At 38.8% G+C, this 18,224-nt stretch overlaps 2 protein-coding genes across 5 annotated transcripts; both read right to left on the bottom strand.

Moving 5' to 3' along the window:
* Window positions 1-1,447: 1,447 nt before the first annotated feature.
* LOC122885147 (twinfilin-2) lies at window positions 1,448-12,567 on the bottom strand. Of its 3 annotated transcripts, none has more exons than XM_044215868.1 (9): window positions 11,373-12,567; window positions 7,875-8,053; window positions 6,034-6,129; window positions 5,820-5,924; window positions 5,688-5,702; window positions 3,759-3,884; window positions 3,423-3,573; window positions 2,732-2,853; window positions 1,448-2,142 (listed from the first exon to the last, which is right to left on the bottom strand). In XM_044215868.1, the coding sequence occupies exons 1-9, from the start codon at window positions 11,467-11,469 to the stop codon at window positions 1,975-1,977; spliced, it is 1,059 nt and encodes a 352-aa protein (XP_044071803.1). In that variant the 5' UTR covers window positions 11,470-12,567; the 3' UTR covers window positions 1,448-1,974. The 3 variants fall into 3 exon arrangements, with proteins under 3 accessions (XP_044071803.1, XP_044071820.1, XP_044071812.1); XM_044215885.1 differs by having other exon boundaries at window positions 7,875-8,048; XM_044215877.1 differs by lacking the exon at window positions 5,688-5,702.
* Window positions 12,568-12,708: 141 nt separating this feature from the next.
* wdr82 (WD repeat domain 82) lies at window positions 12,709-18,168 on the bottom strand. Of its 2 annotated transcripts, none has more exons than XM_044215903.1 (9): window positions 17,747-18,168; window positions 16,564-16,661; window positions 15,467-15,533; window positions 15,263-15,362; window positions 15,021-15,137; window positions 14,749-14,904; window positions 14,337-14,406; window positions 13,946-14,088; window positions 12,709-12,933 (listed from the first exon to the last, which is right to left on the bottom strand). In XM_044215903.1, exons 1-9 carry the CDS (start codon window positions 17,905-17,907, stop codon window positions 12,904-12,906), a joined length of 942 nt encoding a protein of 313 aa, XP_044071838.1. In that variant the 5' UTR covers window positions 17,908-18,168; the 3' UTR covers window positions 12,709-12,903. The 2 variants fall into 2 exon arrangements, with proteins under 2 accessions (XP_044071838.1, XP_044071830.1); XM_044215895.1 differs by lacking the exon at window positions 12,709-12,933 and adding an exon at window positions 12,945-13,442.
* Between the last annotated feature and the right edge of the window lie 56 nt (window positions 18,169-18,224).

Raw genomic sequence — 18,224 nt, 5'->3', positions numbered from 1 at the left:
GCTACACCCTACCCAGAACTTACTAAGAATTAGTAAGAGGACTGAAGTCTGGGACACAATGAATAACTGTTGTCCTCTTCCAACGTGGAGGGAAAAAAATGGCGTTTCCAGAGGATTCTGAGAAAAGCTTTAATTGCCTGGAATCAGCAGCATAAGTATGTTGGGAGCGAAAACCTTGTTCATCAGCAGAGCTTCCTTCTCAGGGAACAGGCCTGGAGAGAACTGCTGAGTCAGGCTGTCCTCCACTAAAGAAATTCTTTATCAACTTAAAGAATTTCAACTATTATTTCGTTGATTTAAGTGACAAAATCTGTGAAATTGTTTCTCCAGTATTATTGTGATCATGCAGGGGGACTAAAAATCTTGGGTTGGGGGTTATTAAAAACTAAAGCATATTTGTGCATATTTTGTTGCAGGGCATAATGTTACAAATGTGACAATACTTTTCTAGCCATACTAGCAGCATGCCTCTATGGCGGTTGGTTGAACAGTCAGTCTGGTTGGTCCAGACTGAAATATCTTAACAACTACTGTATGCATTGCCATGAAAATTAGTACAGACATCCAGGGTCCCCAGAGGATGAATCCTACTCACTTTGGTGATCCCCTGACTTTTCCTCTAGCGCCACCAGCAGGTTGACATTTGTGGTTTTGAGTAAAATGATGGCCATATATTTTGGTATAGACATTCATGTTCCCCTCAGGATGAATCGTAATACATTTTGTCATCCCCTAACTTCTTGTGTAGGGTAACCAGCAGGTCAAAGTTTTCACTTTTCCAGTGAAATATGTTGACATATATTTGGTGTATTGGCACACAATTTTGTACAGACAGTCTTTGGTCCAGACTTAAATAGTTTATCTATTGGTCCAGTACTGTGGTTTATGACCATATACCTGCAAAACCAATGACATTCCCATCAGCCTCAGCTGTACTTTGTGTTTAGTGCTAATTAACAAATATCAGCATGCGAACACACTAAGTTTGTTAACATGCTAAATATAATACAATATCTACATAGACTGATCTCACAGCTGAGATAACCTTTGAAGCAGCTTGAAAAAATGGCCAGTGGTTCTGCATTAAAAGCGCTTGTAGCTAAGAATCTTAATTTGTGGTTTGATGAAGCAGCCACGGTTGCACATTTGTACTATACACTGGCCAGAACTCCTGCTGAATTGGTTTTCATGCAGGTAAATCAACACAGTGCCATCTTTCAAACACTGCAACCTCACTGCACTTCACTGTCGTGACAAGAGGGCGTTGACGACTGGAGTAGATGCCTGAATGTACAACTGTTGGTCTAATTTAACCTCTTTAATGGGAGATTTAATTATTCCATGTCCATCCTAACTTTGTATAATACTTACAGACATGTAACAGGAAGTATTTCCATGCAAGAATCATTGCATGCTGAATAAAATACACAAATCTATACCAAGAAGGTCTAATACCACAGTATAAACAAGCTTTTATTTAGAATTTCCTTTCATATTGTTTATTTCTTACAAACAGTGTTGATACAAAACTTGTATTGGAGGCTAGGCATAAGAACTGAAACATCTGACTATGCATTAACAATTCAGTACAAGTCTATCATTTATTATTATTATTATTATTAATACAGGTATGGAAGAACCATACAGATTAGCTTCACAACAACAAGACCATCTGTCTGGGTTTCAGACTGACTTTTTAAATGAAGCAAGTCATCAATAAACATGAATGTTTTTGTTATACTCATTATGTTTTCCTATATATATAGATTTGTCTGTGGGAGAGACAGACTGAGATCATTTATCAGCATATTTTCATCAAAAACATATTATACAGCACAAGTGTTTCAGTACACAAACAGCAGACGAAATCCATCACTGTGCTCGTTCCTCTGGGCCTGACGAGGTGTTAGTGGGTCTGGGGAAAAGGGGAGGGCTGTAACTGCAGACTTGACTATAGGAGAAATTTGTCTGCCTCTAGCTGTCCTGTAGGGTGCCTCCTGTCCCCTTAATGAGGCGCTTGTGTCCCCTTTTTCCTGCTGGGCCGCGGGGTTTAGCGAAGGCCTGTTTGTGGGCGTGCTGCTTGGGATGGACCTCGTCATAAAGAAACTCTTCTGTCAGTTCATCTCCGTTATCAATCTCCAACTGCACGTAGATGCAAAAAATGAGAATAAGCATGCATGTGGACAAAATGTAATACCCAGAATTTAGGCTATGCCCCGACATCCATTAGAGACAGTTCAACATAAATAATTTTGACATTTATTAGTCAGCTTGAGGTCGCGAAAGTCTGGAACTGTATACAACTGGGGCTGTAACCAGGATTTTAGAAACCCTGAGGTCCGTGAGTCCAAATTCCCCCAGTGCACCCCCTATATTTTTTCAATTATTTAAATTTTTCATACTTTATTTATTAACAGTTATAGTTTCTGTAAATTCTATTTTGCATGAATGCAACATGAAGGTCTGAATGCTGTGTCAAAGCCTCTCCACACTGCTAAGAATACAGTTCTGGTGGAGAAAGTAAGTAAGTTTAAAAGTAGTCAAATGTAAATATATTCTAAAATACAGTACAGTATACAAATATAGTCTAAAAACACAGAAATCAGCCACTAAAATACCCACACCTGTGAAAAAAAACAAAACAAAACATGACCTCTGTGTTCTCAGTGGTAGCTACAACCCTGTATTAAACTGTGTTATGTATTTTGTTATACATCTATCCATCCGTTACCTTTTTAGCAATTTGCAAATGGTAATCTTTCTCCACCTCCTCCAGTAATCGACTCTTGCAGCTGGAATACAACATCCGCTCCTTAATGCTGCAGCTGTATCCTGGCATGGAGTATATGAACACTGCAGACAGGGAAAGAGGAGAAGAAGATTTATAAGAATTATAAGTAAATATTTTATGTTAATGCAGATCAGTGAATTGAAACCCCCAGGTTTCAATTCACTGATCCACCCAAGAGGTCCCAAGATAAATCTGTTTGGGGACTAGATGATTAAAAGGGGTAAAAAAGGAAAACATATTTATGTTACATACAATTATGACTACATTCTGCTTTTTTCTTGTGAAATACTGGACACTTTCACCCTTTTCAGGCCTATGAAAATTCTTCACTTGAAACGAGAGAAGGAAAATCAACACTTGGTTTAACTGCTGACAACTCCTATCCACAATAAGGCCATTTTCTGTGATGACAAATCACACACAAGTCACAAGTAACTATTGCTTCATTTTAATGAGTCACTAGCCATAATGGTTGGGAACCTCTGATGTAGATGACGGGGGGATGCACTATTGCTCTCTCATTGTCTCTAGGTGTCTGCAGTCCAGATGTACAGATGTACACCTCCTTGTGCATGCAGGTGTAAGAAGAGGAGAATTATCAGAGGAATCAGTACAGAGATCAGTGACGTACCGACAGATTCCAGGTAGTCTCCTTCGTGGGAGTGTTTGTAAAGGAAGAAGTGGTATCTGGGAGTGTCTTTGGGAACTCTGCGGGGCAAATCTCTAGTTTCAGTCGAGTTGGAATGGACCAGCTCGATTGTCTCCTTCTCTACATCCAACCTCTGAAACACAGTAACAATGCACAGTATACAGAATGCAGCAGTCTCTAAGTAAAACATCAGAAGTCTAATATATCAACACTCCTGACACCAAACTGCAAATTTGATGATGGTTTTAAAGTAAAGCCGAAAGCTTGAGTCTGGAGCAATCCAGTAATCTTCCTCTTGTATGAACTCCTCAGGCTCACCAGTTGTATGTAGTTGATGCGTTTTTGGGCAAGTTGCTGTAGGGCTCTTTTGGCTGTCTCCTGCAGTGGGAAAGCGAGTCCCTGAAGTGTCTGGTGCTTACTCTCCACGCTGATCTCTGTTTTCACCTGCAGGGGGCAGCAAGCAAATACACAAATCTTGTCAAGCCTCTAAAGGTAGATCCAAACAGTGTTTAATAAGATAATATATATTTTCTATACTGTAGTACAAATGTATTTTCAAAACGTATTACTTTTTACAACCAATAGATAGATTCTCTCTGCGTCTTTCCCCATTCACCTCAAATCTGAATTCACTTTACAGTGGTGTGAAAAAGTGTTTGCCCTCTTCCTGATTTCTTATTTTTTTGCATGTTTGTCACATTTAAAATGTTTCAGATCATCAAACAAATTTAAATATTAGTGAAAGATAACAAGTAAACACAAAATGCAGTTTTTAAATGAAGGTTGTTATTATTAAGGGAAAACAAAATTCACACCTACATGGCCCTGTGTGAAATAGTGATTGCCCCCTAAACCTAATAACTGGTTGGGCCACCCTTAGCAGCAACAACTGAAATCAAGCGTTTGCGATAACTTGCAATGAGTCTTTTACAGCGCTGTGGAGGAATTTTGGCCCACTCATCTTTGCAGAATTGTTGTAATTCAGCCACATTGGAGGGTTTTCGGGCATGAACTGCCTTTTTAAGGTCATGCCACAGCAATACAATAGGATTCAGGTCAGGACTTTGACTAGGCCACTCCAAAGTCTTCATTTTGTTCTTTTTCAGCCATTCAGAGGTGGACTTGCTGGTGTGTTTTGGATCATTGTCCTGCTGGAGAACCCAAGTTCGCTTCAGCTTGAGGTCATGAACAGATGGCCGGACATTCTCCTTCAGGAGTTTTTGGTAGACAGCAGAATTCATGGTTCCATTTATCACAGCAAGTCTTCCAGGTCCTGAAGCAGCAAAACAGCCCCAGACCATCACACTACCACCGCCATATTTTACTGCTGGTATGATGTTCTTTTTCTGAAATGTGGTGTTACTTTTACACCAGATGTAATGGGGGACACGCCTTCCAAAAAGAGTATTTTCCCAAAGGTCTTGGGGAGCATCAAGATGTTTTCTGGCAAAAACGAGCCTTAATGTTCTTTTTGCTCAGCAGCGGTTTTTGTCTTGGAACTCTGCCATGCAGGCCATTTTTGCCCAGTGTCATTCTTATGGTGGAATCATGAACACTGACCTTAACTGAGGCAAGTGAGGCCTGCAGTTCTTTGGATGTTGTTGTGGGGTCTTTTGTGACCTCTTGGATGAGTCATCGCTGCGCTCTTGGGGTAATTTCGGTCGGTCGGCCACTCCTGGGAAGGTTCACCACTGTTCCATGTTTTCGCCATTTGTTGATAATGGCTCTCACTGTGGTTCGCTGGAGTCCCAAAGCTTTAGAAATGCCTTTATAACCTTTTCCAGACTAATAGATCTAAATTACTTTCTTTCTCATTTGTTCCTGAATTTCTTTGGATCTCGGCATGATGTCTAGCTTTTGAAGATCTTTTGGTCTACTTCACTTTGTCAGGCAGGTCCTATTTAAGTGATTTCTTGTTTGAGAACAGGTGTGGCAGTAATCAGGCCTGGGTGTGGCTAGAGAAATTGAACTCAGGTGTGATGTTATGTTTTAACAGGTGGGGCAATCACTTTTTCACACAGGGCCATGTAGGTTTGGATTTTGTCTTCCCTTAATAATAACAACCTTCATTTAAAAACTGCATTTTGTGTTTACTTGTGTTATCTTTGACTAATATTTAAATTTGTTTGATGATCTGAAATATTTAAGTGTGACAAACATGCAAAAAAATAAGAAATCAGGAAGGGGGCAAACACTTTTTCACACCACTGTAAATGTACACATAGGGTAAATAATGTATCAGCGTACCTGTTTAACCCGGCCCTGAAAAAGCAATCACAACAAAAAGTTACATTTGGCACGTGTTAAAAAAAGAACCAGTCCACATACAAAGCTATGTGCAATGATGACAACACTGCTGAAGGCATGTTGACCTCTCACCTCTGTGATTTTGATCCTCTGGAGCTCCTGCTCAGCTAATGTGAGCGGGGCAGGACCAGAGCAGGATGACACATGATGCTGGTAGCCCAGCAAACAGATGTCCTCCTAGGTTTGCAAGCAAAACAAGAGACCCTTTACAGGAAGCTCAGGACAAACACCTTTAAAAACACATCATCACAGCAAAATAGACAAAGTGATTTTAAATGTTTCTGACCTCAGCTGTGCCAAACATCTCATATTTCACATGGCCACCGCCAAACTCCTTCTTCACTGTGGCACGGGTGGCCGCATACAACATCTTTTGTTTCACCTGCAAACAACAGAGGGGAAAATACTGTTTGTGTATATGTTGATGTCAGGTGAAAGCTGTTTTCAGGAAAGATTGAATTCAAGACAGAATTACTACAATGCTTATAAGCACCTTGACGATCATAACCCTGATAATGTCATCAGAGTTATCTCGGACTGTGTTTGAGACTAAAAGTATGTGAAAGCCCGTGTTACAAACTGGGGGTGTGGGATTTGACAGTCGAGCACTCACCAGGCAGGTAGGGTCTCATGAAAGATGCTATTAAGGTGTATTATGGGAAATGTAGGATCCAGCATTTTTGGCGCATGACCCATGCTAGGACTAAGATAGCCTTCTTAAAGGGAGAGTTCACCCCAAAATCAAAAATACGTATTTTTCATCTTACCTGTAGTGCTATTTATCCATCTAGATTGTTTTGGTGTGAGTTGCCGGGTTTTGGAGATATTGGCTGTAGAAATGTCTGCATTTTTTGAATATAATGGGACTATATGGCACTCGGCTTGTGGTGCTCAAAGCGCCAAAAAAGAATATTTGAAGTATTCAACAGCAATGTCTCGTTCCAGAAATCATGACCCAAGATAATCCACAGATTTGTTGTGAGCAGTGAGCAGGAACTGTCGGTAGAAAGAAAATAGTTCTTACATGAAACTGCTCACAACAAAGTCTACAGCCGATATCTCCAAAACTCGGCAACTCACATCAAAACAATCTAGATGGATAAATAGCACCATAGGTAAGAGGAAAAATATGTATTTTTGATTTTGGGGTTAACTGTCCCTTTAAGTTATGTTTCTTTTTATGTGATCATGGGTGTGGCCCTTTTAATACCCATTTAACCTCTAACCTAGTCCTATACATTAGACTTTTATTATTATTATTATTTTGCACGTGTATATTTTTGTGATTGGTCACTATTGTGATTATTGTGTACTTGGATTATTCTTGTTTTCACAAACAGACAATATTTTATTCATTGTTTTTAACCTAATTGTAGTAACTATTTTCCAAATATTATCAAATTTAGTTTCTTTTGATCTTTTAGGCCTAATACAGTGTTCTCATAATTTTATACTGTAGAATACATATTCATCCTTTGACATTTATCTTTCCTGTTATATAATATGTACCTATTTTGTTAATTGTTTGGCACTGTATTTTTCTGTGGTTTTGTATCTATTTGATTCATCCTTGTTTATGGAATTATTCCATTGAATGATACATATATATGTAGTTTACCTTTTGATTATTTGTAAACATACTATTACTGCTTCCAACTGGAAGAGCTCAACGGTCAGAAGACGTCTTTGACCTTAATTTGTATGGATGCTGGGAGGTGCTGCTGGCGCCTTCAGATTTGTGTTTTTTCTCTGGGTTTTGTTTACATACATATGGTACTAATGCTTTCTGCTTGTATGAATTTTTCCTTATGAATGTCTGAGGACCAATACGTTGTTAATAAAGTGAGTACAAGTGATCGACAGTGTGCAGGATTTTTTGTGTCTTTCAAAATATCACGGGGCTAGGGACTCAAAGTCAGGATATTGCCACCTCTGCTGCTTTGATTTTGATCATTCTTTGTAAATCTGACTCTCGCAAATCCCCCAACTATGTGGAAGTGCAATACTAAATTGGTGGAATGCTCTTTTAAGTTCCTTAAAATGTGTACATTTGAGGCTTTCACCTATCAATGTGTGTATGTAACTTCAGTATGTAGTGCAGAATTAAGAATATGCGGAACGGCATACTGGAGACTGGTCAGGAGACCATGATATGAAGATCCACTCGTAACCCTGTGCATTCTGGGAGTCGAGGCGGTACAGGATGTAGCAGGGCTCCTGGTCGTCCAGGAGAGGAAGCAGGAAGTGATCATAATCCTGGTCCCAGCTCTTTTCCGGGTCTCTGTAGGCTCCCAGCACCAGCTGCTCTGAAAATCAGACCACTTCTCATCACATACCTTACCCCCTATATGTAGCATGCCCTTTGACAGCACACTGACACATACAGGAGGAGTTAGTCTAAAGTCATAGCCAGTAATCATATACATGTAGGAGGACTATTGAAATTTGATTATAAAAAGCAGGTGTATACTGTCGAAGTTGCTCTAAAGTTATACTTATGTATTATTATACACATTATAATGTGTTAGTTACTATATGATGATTATTGAGCCTACCGTTTATACTGTACATGGCATATTTGATGCTAAAAAAGTAACATCAGACAAAATGTTACTCTATATATATCTTCCCAACTCTATCACATCTTTATATCTGTTCACTAAATTATTTTTAAATTCAAATCTGCATTTGTACATTTTCACTCCTTTAACTGAAATACAGTGATGTTTTACATTACTCCTGATCCTGTGTTTCTTGAACATGCATATTCCTCTCAAGTCAAAATGATATTGTTTAATTTTAAACAACTTTCAGGTAGTAATTTCCTTTTGACCATCTACATGATCAAGTGCAAGTGCAGTATTTATATTTATAAATATAGTATATATTTATAGTATATATTAATGTGGTGGCATGTAAACAAAAATACAAACTCCCAACCTTGTCCACGTTGTCAAAAAAGAAGAAAACATTGTTGTCAATCACCCTGATCTCTTTTTATTTTGGTCAACTAGGGCTGCAACTAACAATTACTTTCATTATTGATTAAACTGCCGATTATTTTCTCAATTAATAAATTAATTGCCTGAATGTCAGAAAATAGTTAAAATTGCCCAAGGTGACATCTTCAAATATCTTTGTTTGGTACGACCAGCAGTCTAAATTTACAGTATTCAAATTACAGTGTTATAAATCAGAGAAAAGTAGCAAATCTTCACATTTGAGAAGCTAGAACCTGAGAAAGTTTGTCATTTTTGGGTGATTATCAAAATACTTTCAGCTCCATGTTCAACCATCAACACGGTCTCATTGCTTCATGTGTAAACTCACTTAGCTAAAGTCAGTTTGAAAACCTCAACTGAGAGTCCATGAAGTCTCGCTGCTGTTTTTGCTCTCACTGTTTGCTCCATGTTTTGTGATAAAAGGACGCAAAGACGAACTTCTGGGTTAAAAATATTACCAGATTAATTTCAGACTGACTTCACAGGATGAGGTTAAATCTCTCAATGGAGCTGACAAATGAAATAATGAAATACACAAAACATATGCATACACCTAAAGTCTGATGTCCTTGTGGGGTGCAGGGGGATTTCCTGACTGTCTCTTGGGGCATGTTGCTATTCTGAGGCACAACACATTCCAGCTTTGCACACACATACTTTCCATCAGCCATTCTCTCTTAGTCCCTCTGTTTTTATAGGTCCACATTAGGATTAAACTGTATGTAAATGACTCACTTTGGGTGTGGTGTATTGTCTTTTTTCCTTAAAGTTCAAAACAAAGTAATATAATCATGAGACATATGCTATCAGGGGACAGTTGGGTGATAGTAAACCAAGTGAGATACAAAGCCAGCGGTGATGAAACCGGCCAGAATGATCTTGTTTCTCCTTTGACATTGGAACGAACATGAGTGTCACTGGGCAGCAGCAGCAAGCCACCATGTCACAAGTCACATGTCGCTCAAAATAGCCCAGTGACGCCCGGGAAGCTCACAGTGCTTCAGTAAGGAAGTAAAACAGAGCGGACACCCTTTTGCTGTCTCTGTAGCACCAAGCTCGTCTCTGTTGACATCAGTACCCCAAATATTTAATATGATAGCCACAGTCTGCAAAGATAGCCCCAAAAAGTCCCAGAATGCATCTCTCATGAATCAGATTACAATTGGTCAGATACCAAAACAAGATATAAACACCTCATGAACACATCAGTCCACCTCCATAATCTGGTACCTAGAAACCTATTGCCTCACTGACCATTTTTCACAGACTGCTCAGCTGACACACTGATCGTCTGTTCTCACACAGCTGACGCAATTCTCTTTTCCTACAAGTTAGACAAAGTCTGTAGCAGTGGTTGACCAACCTTTTTTGTTTTGTCTGTGACCTCTTTAATGCAACGGCATGTCTACTCGTGATGCCTCGACACAATTCTCACTCGCATGAAACAATCTGAGAACTGAAAATGATTCTTCAACTAAGCCACAGTTTGTGCCTCTCATGTTTTGACACTCAAGTCACAGAGCTAAGCATCCGCTAAGCATCATTTTCCCCCCAAAAAATAGAAACCCAGTGATATTTGAAAAACCCAGAAGATCCTTTAGCAACACTTACTTCTGTTCTGAATGTATTTCCAGAATCTTTAAAGACTCTTTTAACCATCCGGATGAAATAATATTCAGTTTGTGGCACAATAATAAAGATTTTTAACCAGTTTCTCAAATTGTATCCTAAACCAAACAATCCAGAAATGACATATGTCCCTCCTCAATTATTATATACTGATGTTACATTGTATTATTATTTATTTATTTATTTTTTTAAAATCTTTGTTTTGTTTTGTTTTTTTCTTTATTTTCAAGCAAAGACATATATCGTTTCCAGCTTAGAAACCATTGGTCTATAGTTTAAGAACAAAGAGTTTCCAGCTCATGAAAAAGGGATGGTTTGAAAACGTTTTGAGCCACACGAGCCACTACAGCCATGTTTTAGGTATAGATTATATTAGAAACCTGTGGTTTCCAACCTGGGACACTCAAAGGGTCCCAAGAAAAGTCTGAGGGGTCACCAAATGATTCAAGGGATAAGAAAGGAACATATATATATTTCTCTTACACAAAACTTGATTTTTTATGATTTTTTTCCTAGCTTTGCTTTTTTGTTGTGAAACACTGGAGACTTTCACCTTGTCAGGCCTCTAAAAATCCTTCAAATGAAACAGTCCAAAAGGGAAAAAACACTCTTTGGTTGAACTGTTCACAACTCAAGTCCACACAAAGACCATAACATGTGATTAGTGGGCACAGGTAAACATTATTTCATTTTAAGGGGTCACAACCCCCAAAACGTTGGGAACAACGTTGCAATGCTGCATACATTTTTCCAGATAACAGTGATTTGTAGTGTCAAAATGTAATGTGACAAGCACTGGAAAGTTGCCCAACAGATTGTGTAAGATTAAGCAATGCACCTACCATATGCTATAAATTAAATGAACAAACACTTTAAAACACATGACACACAAATCTACCATCAAAGATGATTTATATCTTACATCACATCCCACTGAGGGTCAACTCATCCCCTTTTTTGACTGCTCCACCGTACACTGTCCTGGGTCACTCACCATCTTGGATGCGCACCTTGATGAGGCGCACTTTTCCACCTCTCGCCCTGGCCAGGAACTCCCTCAGCTCTGGCGTCACCAATAGTGCGAGAAACATGGCGGGTCAGCAGTCTCTTCCTCCCGCCAAGCGCTGTTGCAGAGGTGTTGAGAGACAGAGAAGAAGCAATAGACAGGACTGGAGCTCCACAGCACCAGGCCAAAATATTCAGTCCAGTCAAGAGACACTAAAGTCCAACCAAAGGAGCCTGTTGTAAAAACGTCCTGTAGCCTACTTCAGATAATGTGACTAAGTACAGTACTGACTACTGAAGAAGAGGATCGCTGAGTGTGTCTGGACTCGTTGAGAGAGTGTGACGGTGTGAGAAGGGACATCTCTCAAGTAACTAGGACAGTATCATGTGCACACAGTGAGGGAACCTGATCACCTCGCTCCCAAATTTAGCTCCCACTGGCTGACTGTCCAGACCTGGGCACTGGCCTGTGAAACCCCCTCCACACACCAGGACCTACAGTGGAGAGATTTTGACTTGTAAACCTAATTCCCAACTTCTGAGCCAAGAACAATTTAATTCAGATGTACCGTCACAAGCTGGATATTGGTAGGATGGTACTTGTAAGATCTCTGTGGCCAGCATTCAATCCACTGCACTATTGTTTTTCCATTTACACACTTATCTTCTCATTTACATTTTGACCATGTATTGTTTGTTTCAAAACACCAATATTCTATGTATGAATTGAAAAAACATGATTCGAGCTGAGGTGAGGAAACCCCCCCCCAGAAAAAACAGCAGTTTCATCTTATTTACAAAGAAGCATATTATTTTGGAAACTTTGCACAACTTATTCAACTTTGTCGATCACACAACTCTCAACTTACTCCACACATGACAACTGTGATGGTCAACAGATTGTGAAAGATGTTTTTGATGATAAATCACGTGGCCATGTCGACAGCATTTTCCCAATCTCAGATCCACAAGTCTAAAACTGATATTTGGGGTTTTTAACTTCTGCTTTAAATTGTACAATAATTTTAACTGACAACTAAAACTCATCTTAAGCAAGATTAAAAAAATAATAATAATGTTATATGAACTAGATCATAAGCTGAATATTTTCAGTTAACCTAGAATAATTTGTACTTCAAAAAATAACTTCCTATAGTGCTATAAAAATATAAAACAAATGTCAGTAGGTTTGGATGGATTCATTTCATAAAAAGAAAAATAAATCAGTGGTTGAATCAGATAAATATTTCTTGCAACACTGGATTTCTCAATGACTTGTGCCTGTACACACACCACAACACAATAAGGTTGACAAAACCAACATCTTACAAAGAAACGCTTTAATGTTAAATAGAAATATAAAAAAAGGATAGACAAATTATCTATTTCTGCAAACTACTTATTTACAATTTGAATTGAATGGGCTGCACTTCCTGTGAAATTTACACAGAGCTGGCTGTGCTGCTCCCTGCTGGTCACTTCGACTTCGGCCTTCAACAGAAGCCTTCGCTTTGCTGTCATCAGTCATCGATGGTGGGGAGCCAGAATGCCTGAAAGATGAGAAAGCATTCAAAATGTTTAGTCACATTAAAACCATTTTGTGTTTGCTGGTGTTTTTGTGTGCGTGTGTGGCCCATAAAAGCTGAGGTTTCCCAATTTTCTGTTTCACTTGAACCAAAAGAAGTATATCCAAATTACTTTCATGCTGTCTTGCTTTCCATTTACCCCTCGGCCTGCTAAGAGGAAAATGAATTGAACACAGAACTGAACGACATGACAAGCTCACAGTCACTAACGCACAGTTGTATCAAGTGTGTACAGTTTTAGATTGGAGTCACTGTAGGCATCAAGGGTGTTACAAATAACACAATAAGAAAACAGTGCAATAATTTCTTAAATTACGTATTTTGAATTTTGCAGTAATCAAGACTTCTCTCTTCCTCAATTTTTCTCCCTCTTACTCTTCTCCCTCACTCCTCCTTCTATCTCTTGGGTTGCTGCCCATCTTCGTGAGAGTCTTTGAAGTTAGTGTGCAGTTCGAGGAGGCATGGTGCTCTGTCTGAAGAGTAGCAAGACATTGATGAGATGTTCATGGAGAATGTCATTCACTTTGCTGAATTTGCACTGTGTCTTGGAGCTTTAATCTGGGGGCACATTTGTTTATTGGCATACAAATGAACATCTGCATGCAGCTATGCTTGGACGCCATGGTCTCAGCAGCTCCCTAATCGCTTAAAAGCCTGGAGATGCAGAGCATGCCAATGAGCGAGAGAGAAGGAGGCAGCCGCGCCCAAGGCCTCCGTCATGCACTCCTTTATCTGAGTTTCACTATAGATCAGTAGCGCTCTCCCTCTCTTGCTCTATCTTTCTTCCAGGCCAACAGTTTAATTTCCAGTTTTGAAATGTTCAGTTTAGTGACTTCACAACAACATGTTTTTGGTACCAAATTCCCCTAAAACAACTTAGAATCAACATGTTAAACCACCTAACGCAGTTTCAAAAGTTATCATTAAGGAATCTACTCCAGTAACCCTTTTAGTCCACACTGGCGCCCCCACTCACCATGTTGGAGCAGGCACTTGCAAATGTCATGAACTTGGGGTTGAACTGCAGGCAGGTAATCGGTCCCGTGTGCTTCCCATCTAATAAAGCCACCTTCATACCGCTCTCTGCATTCCACACATGGATCTTTCCGTCCTCTGAGCCTGAAATATAGGGACAAACATAAACAAACATTTGATGAAAACATGACCGGCACTGTGATATGATAACTAAGTCCTGCATTCTTTAAAAAAAATAAAAATAAGTCTTTATTTGTCAAAAGAATGGTATTATAGATGGTATTAAAGTTAAAAAAGGTAAAAATGTTGCCCTTTTCCTTTGATTAAATAATGTATTAATCTATTTCCAACACTGAGGCAACAAAACAAGAGAAAGAGTGACCTTAACTTACCAATCATAACAAACTGAGAATCCGGAGTGAATGATGCCTCCAGTGTTACACCTTTACTGTTGTTGTAGCCCTGCGGGTAAATGAACAGCAGCACTCATGAGCTATTATTTTGTGCACATTAGTATTTCAACAGTAAACAGTTTGTTGGGAAGTTTTCAGATCCTCATCAATTTTAAAAACATGAATGAAAACAAACAAACAAAAAAAATACCTTCACTGTTTTAATGTGTTAAATTTAGTCACCGATTTACTTATTGAACGGGTGTGATTTAACTGTGTGAGGGTTTTCCAAATGTTTGGAATTTTAACTGACACACTGTCCTGTGTGTGATTTAGACGTGAATCTGTCTTTGTCTTTTCAAGTAATACATGTTTCCACACACATTGTGCGTGGCAGTGAGTTGTCTCTTACCCCAAAGGAATGTAGCACAACACCCTTAAAAGCATCTAAGATGCGAAGGGCTCCGCCATTAGTAGAAAGAAGAATGAGTTTTCCGTCATTGCTAAACTTGAGTCCTGTCCACTCGCATGTCCGGTCATACTGAAGCTTGAAGGTTGCAAAGGGACCCTGTTGACAAGAGGACTCATGAATATTTTGCTCCAATTAAATTAAAGCTATTTACTTCAAATATTAGACAAGCATACGTCATGAATGTTCTCTCTCACACAAAAAACACTTCTTACCTTGTCAAACGACCGCAGATCATAAAGTTTTACCATTTCAGAATTTATTCCAGAAGCAAAAATGAGGCCCTCTGGATCGAAGGAGCACACTGGCTTTCCTTGTAGGTGCATCAGACCCTAAAATTTACAGATGACGAGGAGACCAGTATCAGTTTTATCACTCTCTCAATTTCATATTATAAATTACATATTAGTGCAACATCAATAGATGCTCACCAAATTACAACAAAAAAGGTACTCACTTGGCAGTTAGGTGACCGCAAATCCCACAGTCTGATTGTTTTATCTAATGAGCCAGAAATAAATGTGTCGTCCACAGGAGACATGGAGAGAGATGTCACTCTGGTCACCCCAAAAAACAGAAAAAATGAGAACACAGGGACTTCCAACTCAACACTTTACATTAAATCAAGGTACAGACAGACCAGCATAAATCCAGTCCTCACCTTTTGTTATGCCCAGGAAAGTAGCGGATGTATTTGTTGTCATGAAGCGACAGGTACCGGATAGTATCTTCAAGAATAATAATACAATAACAAAATTACCAAGTCATACATCAAACCGGCAACAGCAAGAAACAAGCTGACATCCAAACATGAAGTTGATTAAAGGCAGGTCTGACGAGTTGACTCAACCGTGGGCAAGGCAGTCATTTGTACAGTTAGCTCCTGTATGGGGCAGAATCACAGACCCTCAAACTGTACAAACAACTACCTCAGACCAAAGTGAGTAGTGTGTCCCCCGTGATCCAGCAGTGGTCCACAGGGGTATGGCATCCTGTAAACATCCACCACTGGCCAATGTCTCAACAGTCCAACCAGTGAAACATATATTGCTGACGGAATTGAAATGTCAAGACAAGCTAATGTTTGGTCTTTTGATTAATCTAATATTAAGATATAACTTAAATGTTATCTTCTCCTGTATTACAATGAAGCGATTGAATTGTCTGAATGCATACAACTGCTGAATAAAAAGAACCTAAAAAAAACCAAAAACAAAACCCCAAATAAAAGAGTGGAGAAACATATCAATTGCAGATGCTTCCATGCACCAGGGCTCACTGAATGGTTTGTCACCAGATCTCAACCCAGTTTCACACCTACGGAAGATTTTTGACCAAGCTATATGTCCCTTTGATATGTCTGGCTATGTTTGTTTTTCTTTCTTTCTATCTGCTGTACTCAGGTCTTTCTTGCAAAATAGATCTTGATCTCAATGAGATTAACTAAAGGTCGTCTATATAAATTAGGGAATATCTTGTGGAGGAATGGTGTCCATCCCTCCAATAGAGGGCAAGGAGCACTAAAGCTGTTCTGGAGGCTCGTGATGGCCTGACTTCATACTAAGACACTTCATGTTGGTTTTTCCTTTAGTTTGTCACCCATCTGTATCTCATTAACATTACACATATTGAGTAAAAAAAAAAAAAAAAAAAAAAAATCTGATTTTTATACAAATTCGTCAATATATGCTATACCAACATTATCACCCTGAGCACAAATTGAAACGTGTACCAACAAGTATTTGTGTATCAACATACCATCAATTTTGTTGGAACTGTAGACCACAGTGTTTGCAGCATGTGTGTACCTGATCAGATCCACTCCATACTTTTTGCTGTAGAGAGTCCTCTTGGGTCTGCCATAAATCAGAACGTGAGAGGGGGGAAAAAAGAGAGCGAATAAGCATTTGAATCACTTAAAGATATTAACTGGTTTTGACAAATAATCTAATCGTCTTTTTATAATTATTGCTTGCCATTAATAACAATACCAAACACATCCAAGTTACAGCCTCATTGCAAAGATACTTGCTTTGTCTTTGTTTTAAATCTTTAGGCATCTTTTAGATTTTGGGCTTCTGCTTACCAATTTTAAGACACTGCTTTGAACTCTGACATTTATTGAGCAGCATTGGTTATTGTAACCTGTAAATCAGATAAATACTGATAGATTACCTTAGGGCTGCAACTAGTAATTGTGTCCATTATAGGTTACTTTATCTTACTCATCGATTCATTGTTTGATTATTACAAAATGTCCGAAAACAGTGAAAAATGCCTGTCACAATTTCAAATTGTCATTTTCAAATTGCTTGTTTTCATTCATTCAACACTCTAAAACCCTAAAGATTTACATAATATTAAAAAGGGAAGCAAATGTTTGAGAAGCTGCAAATGTTTTACATTTTTGCTAGAAAATAAATGACTTGGGCGATTAATCAGTTACCAAAATATCAAAATGGTTGGTGATTCATTTTCTGTGGCTCAACTAATCGTTTCAGCGCTATTTGAAATTTTAGCCTATTAATCAAAAATATTGACAGATTAGTTGACATTGATAATTTCATTATTAACAAGTTAGTAGCAGCCCTGTTCCACCAATATGATGTTTATAATCAACTCAAACATCCGTAACGGTAACTGTTAGCTAACGTTGCTATCCTATAAAAATGGTACAACCCTCGAGTAATTTTACCAGATTAAAGCTCTACGTCTAACATATGATGACACATAGCATATTACTTACAACCACATAACTTTAAACACAAGAAACCTACTAAATTAATGCTGTAGGTGTTTTCAAACTGCATGCAAACAGAAATCTTTCATCTCATACAATCGCCGCAGAGTATTATCGCAGTGCAGCAGGCCTCGCTTGCTAGCATAGCAAGTAGCTAACGTCAAAAACAATAAGAATAAAATTGACAAAAACCGCTCTTACTTTCCCTCTTGGCAGTCGTACAAGACTAAGGAATCATCGTCGCTGCTGGAAATAATTGTTTCTCCGTTTGAACTGAAATCGAAGCAATTAATTTTGTCTGAATTTTCTCGAAACACCTTAGCAACTCTGAAGCTCCGCAGCACATTGTCCGTCAGCTTCATGATGGCCTCTGTCTGTATCTGAGGGGAAGCAGGCCCTCAGCTTGCAGATTTCACTTATGGTAATTCGTGTGTGTATATGTATATATATATATATATATATATATATATATATATATATATATGTATACAAACTGCGATGGTGCTAACAGTTCTTTTTTTAAGAAGTATACTTCAAAAACAGCGACGAAAGCCCGCCTGTGATACTTCGGATCCACGGGAGTGAGGAGGGAGGGAAAAGCACCGCCTTCGCCACGTCGGTGACGCGCATTTTCATCATCTGACACGCGCACTGGTTAGAGACTCGGAAATCACACGAT

The sequence above is a fragment of the Siniperca chuatsi genome, linkage group LG2, assembly GCF_020085105.1.
Source record: "Siniperca chuatsi isolate FFG_IHB_CAS linkage group LG2, ASM2008510v1, whole genome shotgun sequence".
NCBI classification, from domain to species: Eukaryota; Metazoa; Chordata; class Actinopteri; order Centrarchiformes; family Sinipercidae; genus Siniperca; species Siniperca chuatsi.
Note: the sequence above shows the minus strand (reverse complement) of the source record. Positions and strands in the feature narration are given on the sequence as shown.

Excerpts from the sequence above, each read along its gene's own strand:
- LOC122885147 (XM_044215868.1), bottom strand. The coding sequence starts at position 11,469 with ATGTTTCTCGCACTATTGGTGACGCCAGAGCTGAGGGAGTTCCTGGCC. Across the intron at positions 8,054-11,372 it reads CAAGGTGCGCATCCAAGATG|AGCAGCTGGTGCTGGGAGCC; the intron begins GTGAGTGACCCA and ends TCTGATTTTCAG. Across the intron at positions 3,574-3,758 it reads GCATCAACTACATACAACTG|AGGTTGGATGTAGAGAAGGA; the intron begins GTGAGCCTGAGG and ends ACTGTGTTTCAG.
- wdr82 (XM_044215895.1), bottom strand. The coding sequence starts at position 17,907 with ATGAAGCTGACGGACAATGTGCTGCGGAGCTTCAGAGTTGCTAAGGTG. Across the intron at positions 15,138-15,262 it reads TGCGGTCACCTAACTGCCAA|GGTCTGATGCACCTACAAGG; the intron begins GTGAGTACCTTT and ends TGTAAATTTTAG. Across the intron at positions 14,089-14,336 it reads TTCTCAGTTTGTTATGATTG|GCTCAGAGGACGGAAAGATC; the intron begins GTAAGTTAAGGT and ends CCTATATTTCAG.